This window comes from Aspergillus welwitschiae (assembly GCF_003344945.1).
Source record: "Aspergillus welwitschiae strain CBS 139.54b unplaced genomic scaffold BDQ94scaffold_7, whole genome shotgun sequence".
NCBI lineage: Eukaryota > Fungi > Ascomycota > Eurotiomycetes > Eurotiales > Aspergillaceae > Aspergillus > Aspergillus welwitschiae.
In genome coordinates, this window is record NW_020798701.1 from 1,036,132 (window position 1) to 1,053,409 (window position 17,278).

The following is a 17,278-nucleotide window of genomic DNA, read 5'->3' on the forward strand; positions in this document are numbered from 1 at the left end:
CCCTACTATTATCCGACCGAAACCTTTCATTATATATCACAACAGTGCCATCCTGCCATTAATTACTGTCCATTCCAATTTCCGAAGAAACACCCACACAGTATCATAAACAATTGATGATCCGCACCCCATTTGCCTAATTACGAGCGTTTTCTCTCAACCCCAACTGTTGCTCAATAACGTCCCCAATAATCTGCTCCTCTGACCTCCACCGCATCCCCAGAATGCGATCAGCGGTGGTGGTATCCAGCGCCCAATGTCCCTCAAAGGGGGGGTTCAGCTTACACTCAACAGCCGGATACTTCTCCTTGATGAAATCTGCCGGATGCTCCCAGGATACAGCTGGCCTGGATAAGATGAACTCTGTTCCACTCTGGATATCTTTCTCCAGCACTTTGATATGTGCATCCGCGACGTCGTAAACATGCACCCAGGCATTAGCGATTCGAGTTTGTCCCGAGGTAATCGATAACCAGAAGAGGGCATTCATCCCACTGATCTCCTCTGGGGTCTTCTGGATCATACTCGGTCCCAGGACAAATGTCGGGTGCAGCGTGATTAATTTATAATGAGGACTATTTTTTTCCAAAAACGAACGTTTCGCTTGGTGCGCTAGCACCTTCGAAGCAGCGTACTTGAGCGCGTGGCCAGAGAAGTCGTCCGGGAAGGACATGTTCATGTCTACGGGGATTATCTCGCCAGTGTTGTCTGTTCTGCGTTAGTGATCATTCAAGGTAGCTGTCTGCTGTACTACTTACCCTTCACCGAAATATCCTTGGTAATCAGAGCAGTCACAGGAGCTAGCGCAAGCACAGAAGACATTACGATGACTTTCTTGATCTGAGGAATCTCCAGAGCAGCATACAGAATCGCCTCGGTGCCTCTGACAGCCGGCTCAATGTAATCCTGCTTGAAGTCGTTTCCTCCGCCAGGGATTGGAGAGGCAAGGTGAAAAACGTAATCTACATCCTGAAAAGCATCCTTGAACGATTCCCGCTGAGAGATGTCGGGAACAATGCATGTTTCAATTTTGTCGCCATATCCGGGATAGAGCTCTCGTAGAGTAGCTTCTTGTTCCGCTTTACGAATACTCAGACGCACGCGATACCCGGCTTTGAGAGTAGTGGCGACGACCTGTGAACCGATGAATCCGGTTGCACCGGTAATAAAAACAAGAGGTGTAGTCATTTGGCTGATTGCAATTAATCGTGATCCTCTGAGTGATGGCCCATCTTCCACTGAGTCCAGCTCCTAATTTATACCTTGCAAGTGGTAGCAGTAAACAAAGAGCATTCCAGCGCATGCTTTGTGACTCCATGAGCGGCGATGACGAAATTCAGGCAAACATTCTGTCTGACTGCAACCGGATGGTTCACTAATCTCATAAATCTTGAGGCGCTCGTATAACCCGAGTGACGAATGCCGTTTGGGGGAGTAAGCTTCGGCATGGCGAAGCACTCCGAAGAGCGGGTGACAAATCCCTCAAAATCGTACCAGGGACCCTTACCGTTCGCTGTCACCCAGAATTCATCTAGATCGTTCCACGCAACTTTAATATATGCTCCCAGCGACTTGAATATCTAATCTTGACCGATATGTTTACCTTTGTTATCGGGCCGATCACTAATCGTAATCCGATCACTAATCATGCTGCAACTTTATACAACTCTGAGGATATTGCTCAATGCTCAACTTAATGATCATTTGACTAGTATATATATCTATATCTCCAAGCACCAGCACAAGATTGGTAGACAATAACTAAACTCATTATCACACCCAACCCCAATCCTCAAATCCATCACCACCAAGATATATCAAAATGCCCCTCTGGCAAATCTACCACCCACCAACCACCTTCTCCACCCCCGAATCCAAGCAATCCTTCGCAAAAGACATCACCAAATTCTACACCGACCTCGGCCTCCCCGCCTTCTACGTGGTAGTCAACTTCATTCAGACACATCCTGGCAATGTCTTCGTCGGAGGCACCACCAAACACCCCACCGACGACAAACCCTTCGTCCGGATAGTCATCACGCATATTGCGCTGCATGTGCCGGATTCTGATGCTGCTTATTTAAGTACGACGACCCGGTTGGATCAGGCTATGAAGCCACATCTTCTGGATAAAGGGTACGATTTTGAGTATGATGTGGATGAGACGGATAGACGGCTTTGGAAGATTAATGGGTTGGTGCCGCCACCGTTTAAGAGTGAGGAGGAGAGGGTGTGGGTTAGGGAGAATAGGGCTGTTGAGTATTAGGGGGGTTACTCCTTCTATATGATCGACTTCTATGATTCAAAGGAGGTATGCTGAGTTGGGTGGGGGTGTGGGGGGGTGGTTGGATCTGGGTTGAGGTCGTACGGACGGTAGGGCTGAGTGGAGAGAAAGGAAGCTGATCTTGGTGTATTATGGCATAAGATGACTGGAACATAGCATAGAATTCTATTTCCTTCGTTGATCTACTAGGTAATATCAATATAATATGTAGCTTCCGGTCAACGGATGCCCTGTCGATGCCCGGGGACTATTTTACAGGATATGCAGTAACTCTAGGAGGATCATGTGTCCAATATACATACAAATAAATGTGGAACTTACAGATTGCAGCTAAATCCACTATGGATCAAGCTTTTGATTCATAGCTTTTATTGGTGTATCGTCCCCAGCCATCTAGTTGTCAATGGCTCGAATGCTCATAATGGTGCTATAGCACTTCCTCCCAGTACAAGATTCAAAGGTACTAGATGTCAAATGCTGCGAAAAGAACCAGTCAAACTACTTACTTCTCGATATTAGTCTTCAACATTAGCATCCAAATCCTGTAAGATATACCCAGCACCCTCGATCATTGATAGCCAGACCGGACATAGGTGAGAAGTTATACCTGCAGTTTCAGGAAACCGGCCCGCCTACTCCTTTAGGTATATTTCCGACACATTCGCATATTGGGGATAGTCACTTTTATTCTTTAAAGCCATCGGAGATATGCTACTACGAGAAAGATTTCACTACCGTACCTTAAGCTATTAAGAGGGCTCTCACGAAGCACAGAAAGTTATCGCACTATAATGAACAACTATATTGGCAATTGCTTACGTGCAGCGAATGTATTCTTGCATGCTGTTCTGAACCACGGAAGAGCAAGAAGCATTGAACAGCTACAGCACTGGTAGAGATGAATCTTCAAATGGATATAAATCTTCGTCTTCGACAGTCGATAATTGCAGCAACCTCATACGAAGTGGCAGATGTACATCAACGACAGTCAGAAAATCCACCCCAAATTCACAAAACCAGGGTCTTCGGAAACCAGACTCAACACGGGATGCATGTCCCGGGCAGTTACGGGAGTTCGATTCCTGACAATGTGTCCTATAGTAAAGGTGTCGATGAGAAGATAGGCTAGCTACCTACGCCGTAGGCAGCGGAATCAATACCGTTCTCTCGTTGTCCCCGAGTAACTGTTCGGAGTGTCTTTACCCTTCCCTCGGGGTTTCTATCTCCGGCTGAGAGGGGGCAGCTCATCGCATCTCGGCTATACATATTCAGATAGTATCGCTCTCACCGTATCGAGATCGAAACAATAGTCTATGATAATTAAAACGATAGCATCTGTTCATCACTATACTACATTCTCGCCTACCATCCGTAGAACCAGTCCTGCCCCGTACACATCTCATCCCGAAACAGGCCGCGTAGTCTACCTTCCTGCTAATATTAGCGATAACTCCGATGAGATGAGATGAGATCGAGGCTAACCGGCCAGACCACGACCCCAAAGCCTCGCCCGAATGTCCAGGCTGGGGGTTGGTCTGGCCCGATAATCTCACATCGGCGAACACGACAGCTGGAGCCTAAGCTTCCATTTTCGCGACGGAGCTAGAAAACGGCCACCTATAACCTCGGGAGATCAATCTGGAGGACTTCGGGGCTGGGGAGGATGGATCTCTTGACAGCTGTGGTGGGCTGTTCATCCGGGTTTTCCGCTTTAATGGATCAATGTTTATGTGCACGGTGTATGATGTGTTTGTTTGTTTGTTAAAGGGATAACGCAATCTTCGATTCATGGTTGTCATCTCCAAAATTTGGTGAGTCGTCTACATGGCTGAATCGCGATACGTCTCTTTTGCCGAGTCGGGAAAATCACTGCATCACAGCCGACGAGGGAGATTGCCAGATAATGGCTGCTTCTAATGGGTGGCGATGGTTTTTCCTCCACACCTCCATTCCGACCTTCCGATTAGGGTTCGTATCGGTTCACGTGCGAATGGAACCAGGATTTGAACCCCGGGTTGAAAAGAAGGTACTTTGGTTTTTCTTTACTCCACATGGTGGTGGTGAGTTTCCCGATGGGAAAGTAGGTTTTGGGTGTGAAGACGATAAGGTGCAGCAAGCGACGAAAACGGGATTCTCATTATCGTAGCCGGGGATGCTGCTGCTGCTGCTGCTTACCAACGCGATTGGAATGGCGGAAAATTTAACGCCTCGCCAATTCTACTCACTACTACCAACAAAGTAATATTGGCAGCTGTACCAGTGTCTGGCCGCCCGGCGGATAATTCTCCGCTTCCGCGCGAAGATGATGGGATGGGATGCGATGGGTAAAGGGTAAAAAGGTAATGGGCAGGGGGAGTTGGATGAGCAACCAACCCCGGAAAAGACTTATGCCCAGCCCACTCCACCCCGGGGCCGGAGGTGACTCGGGCAATTTCTATTAGTGTTATTATCTACTTGGTACTAGCCCCAGCCGGGCGTCAAGCCAGCGCGTGGCATCCTGAGACGGGAAGGAAATAAGTGGCGCCGGATGGGCGAATGGGAGGGCTGACAGGGCCACCTGTAGGATTGACGCCATTACTACAACGGGAGTTGGCTCGCCCTTGGCGCGGTGGATCGGCTGCTTTCGCGTGGTGGTCATTTTGGCTTTGGGTCTTGTTTGGCTGGGCACAGAGGCTTAGGGTCGCCGAACTAAGGCACCCAGGAGGGTTTCGAGATGTCATGGGGTCACATGGATGACATCGTTGCTCGGTACAAGTCCGTGGGGGGAGGAGGAGAACACAAAGTCCTGGTTCTTGTCTTTCCTCATCTCTCCACAGCTTGTGAATCCCGTACTTGCTGCTGCTACCCTGGACCAGCTGAAGTAGCATTGTTGTTCCTCGGGTCGGCGGCCCGTTTGGATATATACTACCCAACATCCCGATGGTCCATGTGACAATTGTCACGGACTTCCCAACGTGACAGGATCGACACTCGGGGTTGCAGGTTTGCACCACACTGCAGTAGAGGCAGACGCTGACAGGCTCAGCTCATGATTTACCCCATGGGAAACCCCGACGAGGCGCATGCGAAAGTTGGAGGTGACAGCGGGTGAATTTACTCGATTCAGTAAAGCAGGAGGAAGGGGAGCTCTCACGGTCTGAGCAGATCATCATCATCTCATCATTGGAGATGAACAAGACGGTGATGAATTTCCTTTTTGCCGTGAGGATCGGGGAATGCTCCGGGGATGTCCGACTCACCCGTTGCACCGCCAAGATGTGGTTAGTCATGGATATTTTCGCTGACTGCTGGGAGGAAAAGAGAAGAAAGAAAAAAAAGTTCAGAAGAAAACAGAGAGTCCGGAGGGTAATTGCGGGGTCGGTTCGCTTGTTCTGCCTCGGGTGGCGGTGGAGACCAATCAGCATCGCCGGTTGGCCCGACTCAGCGGCCACGGGACAACCGGTTAAATGCGACGCGGGGACTTGCCGGCGGTCACCGATCGGTCGGCTTACTGGTTCTGTGTGTTTGGGGACTACGGACGGGGAGTGAGTGAGGTGACGGGGGTACTAAGTAGTAGTTCGTAAGTTACCAATTAGGATAACCCGTAGGCGGAGGGAGATACTAATCGAGAATCATGAGAGAAGTAGCGATCAACCCATCAATCGGAGAGGTCTGTTCAGAACTGCATGATTCATTCTTAAGTACTGTAGGTAACTAGGCAGTCGGAGAGAGAGCACGGTCGGTCAGCAGCCAGTTGCCGTGTCGATCGGGAATCGTATCCCTGCGCCAGCCAATCTTGCCCCAACGGGACGCAGACACTTTTTGCTGAGCAAGGTCCTGCAAGACCAGCTCCATGGCCCAGCCCAGGCGGATGATCGTGATCTCATCTCGCTTCTCCCCCGCGGGGAGATCCGATGCAGGGGGAAAAGAAAAAGTGAGGAAGGGATGACGCTCTCACGAAAACCAGCAGGGCCAGCATCTTTCCCTCTTACCTCCCCCTCCCCCCCGTTGTATCCTGGCCCTCGCTTTTTCAAATGCGTCGATACCCGAGGTTCGTCACCCACGATCGGGCTAGAATCATTTGCCGTCCGTCTTTCCCCTCATTTTCGACCCTTCCATTCGGCCTGACTGGGGGGTGGTGGTGCGGTAGTGGTTTAATTGGAAGGTGGTCGGTGTCTTGGCCTTTCATTAGTCTGCAAAAGGAATGGACAAGGTCTGTGGGCTGGGGGGTTAAACTTTTCAGGAATTCCGGGGTACGGTGGCCTGCTTTTGTAGTTAGTAGTTAATTAAGTAAAAGAAAATAAAAGAAAGAGTTCAAGGGGTGGGTGGGATGACTTGGTGTCTCGTTTACCGCAGAAGGAGAGATGAGCTCTCCTCTCTCTGTCTGTCCGTCTCTCGTAATCTGGTTGGGCGTCTCGGGTTTCGGGGGTACTGTCGTTTTGGGGCCTCGCGTCATGCAATCCCCGGATTTTGTAACGGTTTACGGGGCGAACTCCATTCCCATGCCATGCGAGGTATTAAGGGATCTGACCTATTAATATAAATCCGGGGAGGGTACACTGCTGGAAGCTACGTTCGACCGACCCTTTTTTTTTCACCCTATCTGAGAATACTAGGGAAAGGAGTAACTAGTCGGTCTAACAATGACACACTTTACACCGGGCGAACTCGAGGGCCGTCAGGTTAGGTAATGGAATGGGCAGATGGCGGTCAAGTGACGTTCCACAACACGGCTGCTGGTAACCGGCATCTCGGTCGGTCGGTACAGGTACGAAAAGGTAACCCCCGTATGGTTTGCTTGAAGAAATCATCATGTAGTAGAACTCTCAGGTCAGATTGCCAGTTGTATAATGAAATAAGATGTCTCCACAATTCTCTCTCCACGTAGATATATCATCATCAGTGTCATCATTCTTATCACAACGGGGTCTCCAGTGGTGGGAAGAGTGGTGACGGGAGCGTAGAACACAAAGCCACTCGAACCGAATGGCATTCGGTCGGGCCCTCCGCGCCAACTGGCAGCCGAGAGAGAGTCCGCGTTGGGTAAGATTGAATACGCGGGCGTGACCCCGTCAGCGCCACGGGGACAGGCCTCTCCGGACGGAACCCCAGTATTGGAGTCAGGCATGGCGTGTAAGGTAATTTACCCGAAGCCGCCTCTCTCTTTTTGGCTTTTTCCTGATTATTGTCAATTTTAGTTTAGTTGTTTGATTTTATTTTATTTTATTCTATTTTCTTTTCTTTTCTTCTCACTTTTCTTGTCCCTGGGGAACTGAAGGTGTTGTGTGTTGCCCTTCACCTGTCTCTCTCTCTCTCTCTTCCCCCCCCCCCTTTTTTTTTCATCTGACCACCCATCGAATTTCATCATCAAACATCCCAGCAGTTATTGATTCGTATTTAATTTACTGCCTATTTACTTCTCTTCCTTTTCGACTTTCCTTCTCTTTTCTCCTTCTTCTCACCCACATTCCCAATCTACGTCCTCCTACTCCATCTCTCGGCAGTCGGAATCTGGCTCCACCATTCTCCGGCCGCTCGGTCGCGTCCTTGCATCCTCAGGCCGCACTAACCCGCTCCGGACTAACTTGGGTCGGGCCTCCGCAAATGCGGATGGGCCTTGCCTTTTTGGGACGATCCGTTCTGCTGGCTGCTTTTTCTTTTCTTTTTCCTTTTTTTTCTTTTTTCCCCCAAACTCTGTCTCTCGCCGTCGGCCGGAGTCATCCTGTTCTAACCTGAGGCGACGGGCGGCTCTCACCAACCATTCCCATCTGCCTCTGGTTCTTCCCCTTCCCCCCCCCCATCGTCTTCCCTCTTCACGAGCTTCCTCTGCTTCCTTTTCTACATTTCCTCTCCTTCTTCCCCTCTTCTTCTTCTTCTTTCTTTGTCATTGCATTCTGACTTCCCCCTCTCCCCTTCCCCACAACCGAAAATCCCCTTCTCTAGCCTTCCCTAATCCACCCGACATCTTTGGGCTGATTTTCTCCCCCAAACTCACGTTGCCGGTCCGGTGCCCCGACCCTGGGCCTCACGCTACTTCGGCCTCCCCCACACTCCGCGTATTCCGTTCAAGGGGAGTTTTAGTCAAAGCCTGGAGCAACTTTCTCTCCCACACAAACACACACACACACAAGGGTATCTGCGTACTTACTCCAGAACCAACCAACCAACCCTGCTGGGTTCCTCCCTCTGCATGGTGGATATCGGCTGGCGGCTTTTTATCCCTACCTTGCTCTGCTTCTCTCTCTCTCTCTCTCTCCCCCAAATCTCTCCAGTCCCCACTCTGCCTGACCCTCTTACCCGACTGGACTCCATTCTGCCCGTTACCCACGTCGCACATTATTGGTGACATCGTGGGTTGAATAATTAATCCTCCTTCCTCTCTCCATTCTTCGATTCGGCTTCCCTGGCTTTCATTTTCCCGTTCCCCGGCTGTGTTTTATTCATTATCCCACCCTTCGCTCCACCTCAACTCCCTCCCTCTTTCGTTTTTCCCTCTTCCTTCCGTTTGCCGCCGCGCCCACACTACTTCCTCTCCCTCCAGTACTTCTGTACTACCGCTACTCCGCGCGCGCCTGTGTGTGTGTGCCTCCTCCCGACACCATCCTCGGTATCTAGTCGGTGTTGTCACTGCACTGCCCTCCTTGCTTCGTGGCCAGGTTATTTTATTCTGTTTGGCAAACAGGTGTAAGAGAAGCCAACGGTCAGCAATCGCATTTTTTACCCCAATAAAGGTCAGTCATTCCCGTGGGTGGATCCCCGTTCGCACATACATACAGACACACACTATTCTTCTCCCTCTGTTCTTTGTTAGCCGGGGTGGTACGAGTACTGACGGCAAAAATACGACAGCCGTGGCCGACTATCGCTGTCGCCCCTTGCGACCCAGACCGTCTGGAGTCTGGTTCGGAATCCCGGGGAAAAACCACCGGAGAAATACGGCGGACGTGAGGACAATCCACTCGTGTCAACAGTGGTCCCGGGGACTGCCTTGTCCCTCCTCCTCTTCCTCCTCTTCCTCATCTTCTCTCCTTGTGCTTCCCCTACCTCATCGCCTGTGATTTCTACCTCCTTCCCACCTACCCTGCCGGAGAGACGGGCATCCCGTCTCTCGCGCCCGCCTCTGTCGTCACAATGCGATCCAGTATCGCCTGCGCTCGTTGCCGTCGAAGCAAGATAAAATGCGTCAACGCCGGCATCGATACCACCTGCCGCGCCTGTGAATCCTCCGGTCGAGAATGTGTATATCCCGCCCCGGCCATCGGGGTGGGCGGTGGTGCCGCCAAGCGAGACCTGGCCGCGCTGGCGGAGGGCGAGGAACGGAACAATGATTGGGATAGCCCCAAGCGACAACGCTCACGGAAGGCCGTCGGCATCTCCTCGTCCGCCGCAAAGGATGGGGGTAGATCCGCGCTCGACGTGCTCGATTCGTCAGTCCTGACCACCAAGGTCTGGGACGCCGTCTTCGATCTCTTCCAGTCGCACTTTGCGACCATGCTTCCCTTCCTGCATCCCGCCTCGTTCATCGGTCAAACGCGCCAACTCTCCACCCCCTCGACCAATCCGCCCACAAATTCAGAACCCTCGCGCGATCCCGCGCAAAGTCCGCCTGCAAGCAAGCCGGATCCCAATCCGCTCATTCCCCTCGGTGTCCTCGCTCTCACCGCCCGTTTCCATCCCCAACTGGTCGCTTTCCACTCTCCACCGTCCCCTGGAAACCCGTCCAATCCGCTTGTCGCTTCGGAATTCTATGCGACGGCGTTGCGTAGCCGGCTGGCCGGCGTCGACGGCGCTAGTCTCGCAGTCACGGACCTCACCCGGGTCCAAGCATTGCTCATGCTGGCGCTGCACGAATGGGGCATGTGCCGTGGCAAGAGCGCATGGTTGTATGTCGGAATGGCCATCCGGCTATCCCAAGCCATGGGCCTTCCCTTCGAGCTGGAAAATGAAATGGCGTCCCGCGACGGGCCCCGGTCCCCCGTACTGAAGATGGAGTCCGAGATCTTTGGTCTGCCCCGTCGGCCGGTGGAGCCCAGAGAACAGACTTCGGATGATATCATAGCGCTAGAGACGAAGCGTCGTACCTTCTGGGCGTGCTTCATTTTGGACCGTTGCTTAAGCAGCGGCAAATATCGACCTCGTATGATCCGCGTCAAGGAGCTGGGTATCCAGCTTCCCAGCGATAACGCCTTTGCATTTGGAGAACGGGTCCGCACCTCCCGTCTCAGTGAGCCGGCTGCACGCCGCCCACAATCGTTCGGGTCCCAGGGCGTCCAGATTCCGAGCATCCGGCAGAGTCTGGGTGCTCTCGGTGACGACCGCTTACCCAGTAATGGCGCTCCCGATCCCAAGTCTTCCTGGTCACCTGTCTCGCGCCGTAAGGATTCGAGTGAGGATGAAATTGATCGATGGGAGGTTGGTGCCGAGGAATCTGTGCTCAGTCGGGTGATTCGTATCATTCGCATCTGGGGAAGCATTGCCAAGTGGTCGTGCGCTGGGGGGCGAAGGTAAGCTGCCGCTCTTCAATGATGGTCCGCGTCGAGGGTCTAACACACAGCTACAGGAACGAACAGTTGCCCCCATGGCACCCAGACTCGCGTTTCTCCCAGCTTCGAGCGATGCTGGGCGAGTTCCAGGATAGCCTTTCACGCAACTTGCAGTACTCTCCACGGAACACGGATACGCACATCATGTATAAAAATACCCTCTCCCCGTATACGGTCATGCACGTGGTCTATTTCCTGTCGGTCATCGTCCTTCATCGTGCATATATCCCGTTCCTTCCTGTACGATGCTCGGAGCCGGTTGGACCCTTGGACGAGCCCCTATTCCCCGTGGAAAAGCCCGGTGTGGCAGAGGCTTTCTGGCGTGAGAGCGCTCGAGAGCTCTTCAATGCCGCCCGACAGATGATTGATCTGGCGGTAACCTGCCAAGACCGCGGCGTCCTGGTTGAAAACCCTCTCGTCGGCTTTGCTGTCTATAACGCCGCCTTTATCGGCGTGTATGCAGCCCATTTCCCTCATATGGATCCGGAGGGCGCTTTGGCTCCGAGAGATCGTACCACTCAAGGTCAGGCACAAGCCCGTAAGGCCCTTGACATCCTGCGCGACATGCGGCTGCGTCTGAAGATGGCGCGGGGATGGTTCCGCACCCTTAACCGGCTGCATAGTTATTTCGCCAAGGTCAAGCGCGATTTCCGGCGATCTTCTCGGAAGATGGACATGGATGGCGTCGATGTGCATATGAACGGGGTTCGTCCGGTGCGTGAAGGCGGAGCTGGTGGGGGTCTTGAGGAATTCAAACTATTGGAGAAGTTGTTCTTGGAGTTCGGTATCATCGAAGACCAACTGCCTGATAACAGTGCAGAGGATGATGGCCTGGCAGCAGTCAGCGATCGGGCGACCAACCTGAGCGATGCAGGCAGCAATGCTGTTCGCAGCGAAACTGGAGACACAGGCGAGCCTCCACTGGACGGTGCTGGCGGACGACGTGAGTCTTGGGTTCCCATCAACAGCCCTGGTATGCCGCTTCCTGGACCGGATGGAGAGCGACGGCCTAGTCTGCCTCTACCCCCAGGCCGCTCCCTGCAGTCCCAGTCTCCGTACTCTCTACCCTCTCTCCAGCACCATCCTGACGCTGGGCTATACAACTCCTCCTCCCCCAATCTGCCATCGCTGGGACCCCCAGGCCCATACGGGGCCCCGCCAACAACGACGGCAACAGCGTCCTCACAGTATGGGGCGCCGCCGCCCAACAACCGTTTGCAGCCCCTCAATTCGTGGCTGAACAATCGTCAGCAGCCTCCCCCGCCATATTCGCAGTCACTGCCGCCCATCAATGCGGCTACTTCACACAGCTTGCCATTGCTGCCCCCACCTGGCTCAGTCGGCCACCCGGGAGCGTCACCACCGGTAACAGTTGATGGTCTTGACACGGTCAACACCAACGGGCTGTGGTCGACCAGCCTGGGCGGAGATGATGTGCTGGCGTTCTTGGAGGGATGTGAATACGACCAGCTGCCGGCGATGACGCCGTCGGAGGTCGGTGTTCCGGTCGGGTGGCTCAGCACGGTGTGGACCGAGTTCGCCCGCTGATGGGGTGGATACATTGCCCCCCCCACCATTGCATTTTGCTTTTATTGCTTTGACTTGATTGTCTTTTTCCTTTTCTTCATTCTTTGCTGATGATTGAGCGATCCTTCGTCTGTACCATTATTTCTTATGTGCGGCTTCTGTATTGTATGAATATGTATGCGCGCTTCGGCGGACTGACGAGACCACGCGACACTTCTGGGATTGACGCGATGTTTGAGGGAACGCGGGAATTTCTTTTTTTGTTTGTTTTCGAACTTCGGACACCTGGTCTTGATAAAAAATTGGCATGTGAGGGCCGGATGGGTTCTGATTGATGCGATTTGGATTTGATTCCCCTGGCGCCCCTGGTGCGGGTGACGAATGGATGGAATGGGATGGGCCGGGTTTATGAATGTTACTTTGACAGCGCGGCGTCTGGCTGGTTGATTACCTCAGTATGGGAGCATCTAGTACCAGGACATTCTATCAATTTCGTTGCTTTCGAGCAGATACCAAGTTTATCAGATTAATACTGTAGGCGCTATCCTTGATCTTCCGTATGGGGTACCGGTGAAGCATTGGGCTGCCTATGGGAGGCAGCATTGATGTGGAATATATTTCAGCTAAGTGCTGCATCTTTCATCAAATAGTCAGTGTGGCCGAGTGGTTAAGGCGATAGACTAGAAATCTATTGGGTTCGCCCGCACAGGTTCGAGTCCTGTCGCTGACGTTTTTTTGTTTTTCCGTTTACTTGCTCCACTCGGGACGGTTCCACGGGAGCTTCAAATTAAGCTCCATGATCGCTCAACCATGTGGTTTGCGGATCACCACATGTGACCATGATGCTGTTCCGCCCTTTATTTTCATTTTATTTTTAAATTAAGACTCACGGATCTTCAAGATACTTTGAAAGTGGTCGACTTTCCCATGGAATTGAGTCATCATCTACTCCCCCATCTGATGAACCTAGTGTTGACAGAAATATATATTATTTGCTGTTATACCCGCTAAGAGTATAATGTTCATCTTTAACATAATATCATATCTGAACTATCCCAGTTCATAATGATCATCACTATCAATAAAGTGCTAAACCCTATGTCATACTAGTGATAAACTAATTCATGAAGAAAAGCTTGATTGCTACTACTTATCTTGAAATTAGGACTAGTGCAGGGACTGGGTGGTTCTTTGCTTAGCGTTCGTAGCTTTATCTTATCAGCACATTATTATAATGATTATGATATAATAGACTAGGAATTCATTGGCTTAATCTTAATACTTCTAACTGTAAATATCTCATGATATTCGTAACCAACCTAGGCTGTATATTCTGTTCTTTGTGATATTTCACCATTTTATTGCTTGTCTGCCCCCATCCCTTATCCCAGAATGCACCAACCTTATTGACATATCCTACTCAAATAAATCAGGTTTTGAACCGGATTTAGAACTATTCTCCAAAACATCTTCAAGTATTCCTTTCCCCAGACAATAATCCATGTCTCATAATTCTTCGTCACCTGCGGGACACACACGTTCTAATATTCTATATCCCCAGAAAAGTACCCGTTATTCTATGTAGGTAGACTGCCGACCGTCTCGTTGGTCGTCACTGTCGCTTTTGTCCACACCGAGCAATCAATTACTCCTTTGTACTGTGGGCTGGTACCTTGCTGGGCTTGTAATACAAATCCTCATAAGCCCCGCTGACCCTAGACTGCTTTATAAGTTCCTCGGCTGGAATCGAGTCGAGAAGTAGCCACTCATATCAGTCAAGATGGTATCGCTGGAGCTCGGTGGATATATTTCCCATGCACTTTGCACGGTCGGCAAGTTGTGTAAGGTGTAGTAGAACATCCGGAACGAAGTGGGCGGGCGCTCCCGTAGGGTGAGTCAATGGATTGTCATGTTGGTCATTGACTATTGGAGGTTTCCATGGTGGTTTGCTTGATGTGGATATTAGCTGGATAAATGTTATCCGTGCGAATTCGTTTATATTAACATCCACCATGCTGACATCTCCTTCGATGTCCCTTGATTGGTTTGCTGATCGGCAGGAAGAAAGTAGCGTGGCCTCTTCCAGAGCCATTAGATCTGAGCCAGGCCATCGGGGAAGTTTACTTGTGGCTTCTGTGGAGATGGCTCCGATTGTTCTTCGATATTAGGAACAGTGCGAAATAAGGCTTCTCGGAAGACGCTCTCGAGAAAAGAACTGGTAGGGTGCTAGGGAGCGCGGCCGAATGCCGTTGGCATCGTATATCGATTGATTCTGCAATTTGCGCTGAAGCATACCACTAAGCAGGTTATATTGTTCCCTTGGACCGGTAAACCAAGCGCTAGACCATGTCCTCTGACTTCGATGGCTCACGTCATAAAGAAGATTAACCAGAAATCTGACCCATTCATCTTAGGACCTAGCATATCGTACGCAGTGTCTCTTCTTGGGCAAGAAGACCCGGAGGTTCCCAACAATGACTAGGATATCGCGTGCGAGGCTGAATCCGACATGGACCCGGTGCTAGTCAGCAATGAAACCAACACTGCTGGCATTTCCGCCACCCTCGTCAGCATGAAGATGACCATGTGAGCTTCTTAACTCTAGGATATATCACTAATTAGTAAGATTATCCTATAAATAAACAGCACCCCCACGCATGAGCTTTCCGACCAAAGCTCGATGACCCGCGTGCGGCGAAATATGCGTGACATCTCTTGGACGAATGGTCTGACCATCATTCGTCCGATAGGCATACAGGTTCTTTAGAAGTTGCACGGCTATCAGAACCTGGACCAAGGCCAACTATCTTTGAAATTATGAGCTATGCCGATCACACTGATGAATAGGCGACGAATTCATACCGTACTTCGATATTTGGAGAAATGATATTGGGAATGTGGAAGGCGTCTGCCCTATATCTTCCCGATTCACTGTACGCAGTCATTATAGGAAGCGAATCAGCTTGTTTAGTAGATTTTCGAACTAAAGAGTTCGAAAATGTGGCTATGCTTGCGATAGTTGGTCAACAACACTTTGCATGGGAGACATTATCGAACGACCTCTCTATCATTGACCTCTCTAGGTATAACGCGCCCTTGTCGCAGGGGCTTTTTGATAGTCAAGGTAGCAAGATTTAGCCCGTGTAACCAACCAAGACCTTCCCCAGCTTTCCCCTTTAGTAGTGCGAAGAAGTCCAGAATAACAGGGAGTAATCCAAACGGCTTGGCTAAGGTTATTAAGCATTTCTTGTACCATTCCATTGTTTGTATGATTTATGGCAGATGGAATATTGCTTGTAAGGCTGTAGCCACGGAGTTACTGAATATAATCTTTGTCTGCCAGCTTAAGCTTGTATTTCAGGTCTTGGGTCAGAAAGTCTGGAATTTCCCACAATGGGTCTGGTAAACCACATTGAGTTGTAGGTGTGTTTCGTAATTTCCAAACACTTGAAAAATGCTGGAGTGATTTTTCTGGTCATTTTGTCTCAATATCTGCTTGAATCTGTTGCCTACTTCCTGGAGACGCATTCCATTGGAGTGCATGGTTGCCGGACCGTTCTTCCATCCAGCAGTCTCAGCGAGAGCTATAAATCCCCTGAGGCAGCCAGGGGATCCTCCTAGTTGTTGGCATTATCAAGATGGTGGTATCTTTATCTGTCTGGTATTGGCTTGCTTTGTAAATAATATGTCAAGACGAAGGGTCAAAGATATGGATTTGATCTATCTAGATCTCAAGAAGATGGTTGGTGGTTGGAAGAGGTGGTCGGAGACCACGCAGGAAGAAAGGCGAAGGATCAGCTGACAGCTGCCTGGCTGCAGTGAATGTCTCAACATTATATAAATACCTTGTTGTATTCTCAGGGAGGGGCTGGATCTAGCGAAAGAAGTAGTTGTATGAAAGGTGGTTTATGGCTCAGGATGAAAGAAAGTTCAGTGTGGTAAATTGCTCAACAGCACTGGTTATTTCTAAGTAATGATGCTTTCTGGAGGAGCCATTCTTCGGTAAATCTGGAGACAGATGGATATACTGGACAGTCTTCGACTATGCCGGGGGGTCTGCAACGCCAACCCGCCGCAATTACAGTTACTACAAGCCTCCTTCATCGGCTACTTGTATATCATACACTAGATCCAACCGCATATTCTGGCATATATTAATGATCACTCACAATTACTCACCCTACATCTTCTTCGACCATTTTCGTTTGGGTTGTTGGAAGCGCTTGGACCATCAAGGGCTACAGCGCCACTTCCGCACTCTGTCGAAACACCAGTAGGAGTGGATACTTCCATCGGGTGCGGCATCCCTCACGTCAGTGAGATCGCCTTCGCAGTTGCCCGACGCATCCAACTCTCAGCACCCCGACCGAAGCAATGGCCTTTTACTCCACGATTCCTATGGTTGGTCAACACTACCCATAGTATCCTACTCCGTACCCCCTCCTTCAGAGAACCGGTTCACCTTCCGCGCACCACCGCCCGATCCAACATTTCCCGACCGCACTCTCCTAGATTGGGATGCTGCTACATGCACCCAGCCTTTGTCCCCCTCCAACCTGGATGCCTTGCCTGATATCGGACCTGATTTTTCTCCAGAAGAACTTAACTTTCGTCACCCCATCTGGGTTAACCCCACGAGACAACCTGAATGCCTCCGACTCATCCACAGCGCCGCCTACTCCCTCACCCTCGGCCAGCTCATCGCCGAGCGAATCATCGAAGGACTCATCCGACCGAGCATCTAGAAGAAGGCTCAACACGCTGGCTGCCCGGCGGTATCGCCAACGTCGTGTTGATCGTACCCATGAATTGGAAGCAGAATTGGATGTCTTCAAGCAGGAGCGGGATGCGTTAAAAATGCGAGTCTCCAAATTGGAGGGAGAGGCCAATGCGCTGAAATGTTTACTGAAGGTTCAAAATTCGAAGTGGTCTCACTCTAGTTGAT

The 17,278-nt window shown here is 50.8% G+C and overlaps 5 protein-coding genes and 1 non-coding gene across 6 annotated transcripts; 5 read left to right on the forward strand and 1 right to left on the reverse strand.

The window, feature by feature from the left end:
- Positions 1–136: 136 nt before the first annotated feature.
- BDQ94DRAFT_185491 (uncharacterized protein) lies at positions 137–1,358 on the reverse strand (the record flags this gene model as incomplete). Its single annotated transcript, XM_026774901.1, has 2 exons — positions 759–1,358; positions 137–708 (listed from the first exon to the last, which is right to left on the reverse strand). The coding sequence occupies exons 1-2, from the start codon at positions 1,186–1,188 to the stop codon at positions 137–139; spliced, it is 1,002 nt and encodes a 333-aa protein (XP_026629419.1). The 5' UTR covers positions 1,189–1,358.
- Positions 1,359–1,766: 408 nt separating this feature from the next.
- Positions 1,767–2,324, forward strand: BDQ94DRAFT_138966 (tautomerase family protein). The gene has a single exon (XM_026765338.1). The coding sequence runs from the start codon at positions 1,823–1,825 to the stop codon at positions 2,264–2,266; it is 444 nt and encodes a 147-aa protein (XP_026629420.1). The 5' UTR covers positions 1,767–1,822; the 3' UTR covers positions 2,267–2,324.
- A 3,672-nt stretch (positions 2,325–5,996) lies between these two features.
- BDQ94DRAFT_138969 (uncharacterized protein) lies at positions 5,997–6,855 on the forward strand. The gene is made up of 2 exons (XM_026765339.1): positions 5,997–6,526; positions 6,599–6,855. Exons 1-2 carry the CDS (start codon positions 6,298–6,300, stop codon positions 6,799–6,801), a joined length of 432 nt encoding a protein of 143 aa, XP_026629421.1. The 5' UTR covers positions 5,997–6,297; the 3' UTR covers positions 6,802–6,855.
- A 1,902-nt stretch (positions 6,856–8,757) lies between these two features.
- BDQ94DRAFT_122702 (putative C6 transcription factor) lies at positions 8,758–12,413 on the forward strand. Its single transcript, XM_026763806.1, has 2 exons — positions 8,758–10,767; positions 10,824–12,413. Exons 1-2 carry the CDS (start codon positions 9,395–9,397, stop codon positions 12,352–12,354), a joined length of 2,904 nt encoding a protein of 967 aa, XP_026629422.1. The 5' UTR covers positions 8,758–9,394; the 3' UTR covers positions 12,355–12,413.
- A 569-nt stretch (positions 12,414–12,982) lies between these two features.
- BDQ94DRAFT_t74 lies at positions 12,983–13,063 on the forward strand. Its single transcript has one exon. It is a non-coding gene; the product is annotated as a tRNA-Ser (tRNA).
- Positions 13,064–16,018: 2,955 nt separating this feature from the next.
- BDQ94DRAFT_157858 (uncharacterized protein) lies at positions 16,019–17,078 on the forward strand (the record flags this gene model as incomplete). Its single annotated transcript, XM_026768824.1, has 3 exons — positions 16,019–16,075; positions 16,463–16,649; positions 16,756–17,078. 3 exons carry the CDS (start codon positions 16,019–16,021, stop codon positions 17,076–17,078), a joined length of 567 nt encoding a protein of 188 aa, XP_026629423.1.
- Positions 17,079–17,278: the final 200 nt, after the last annotated feature.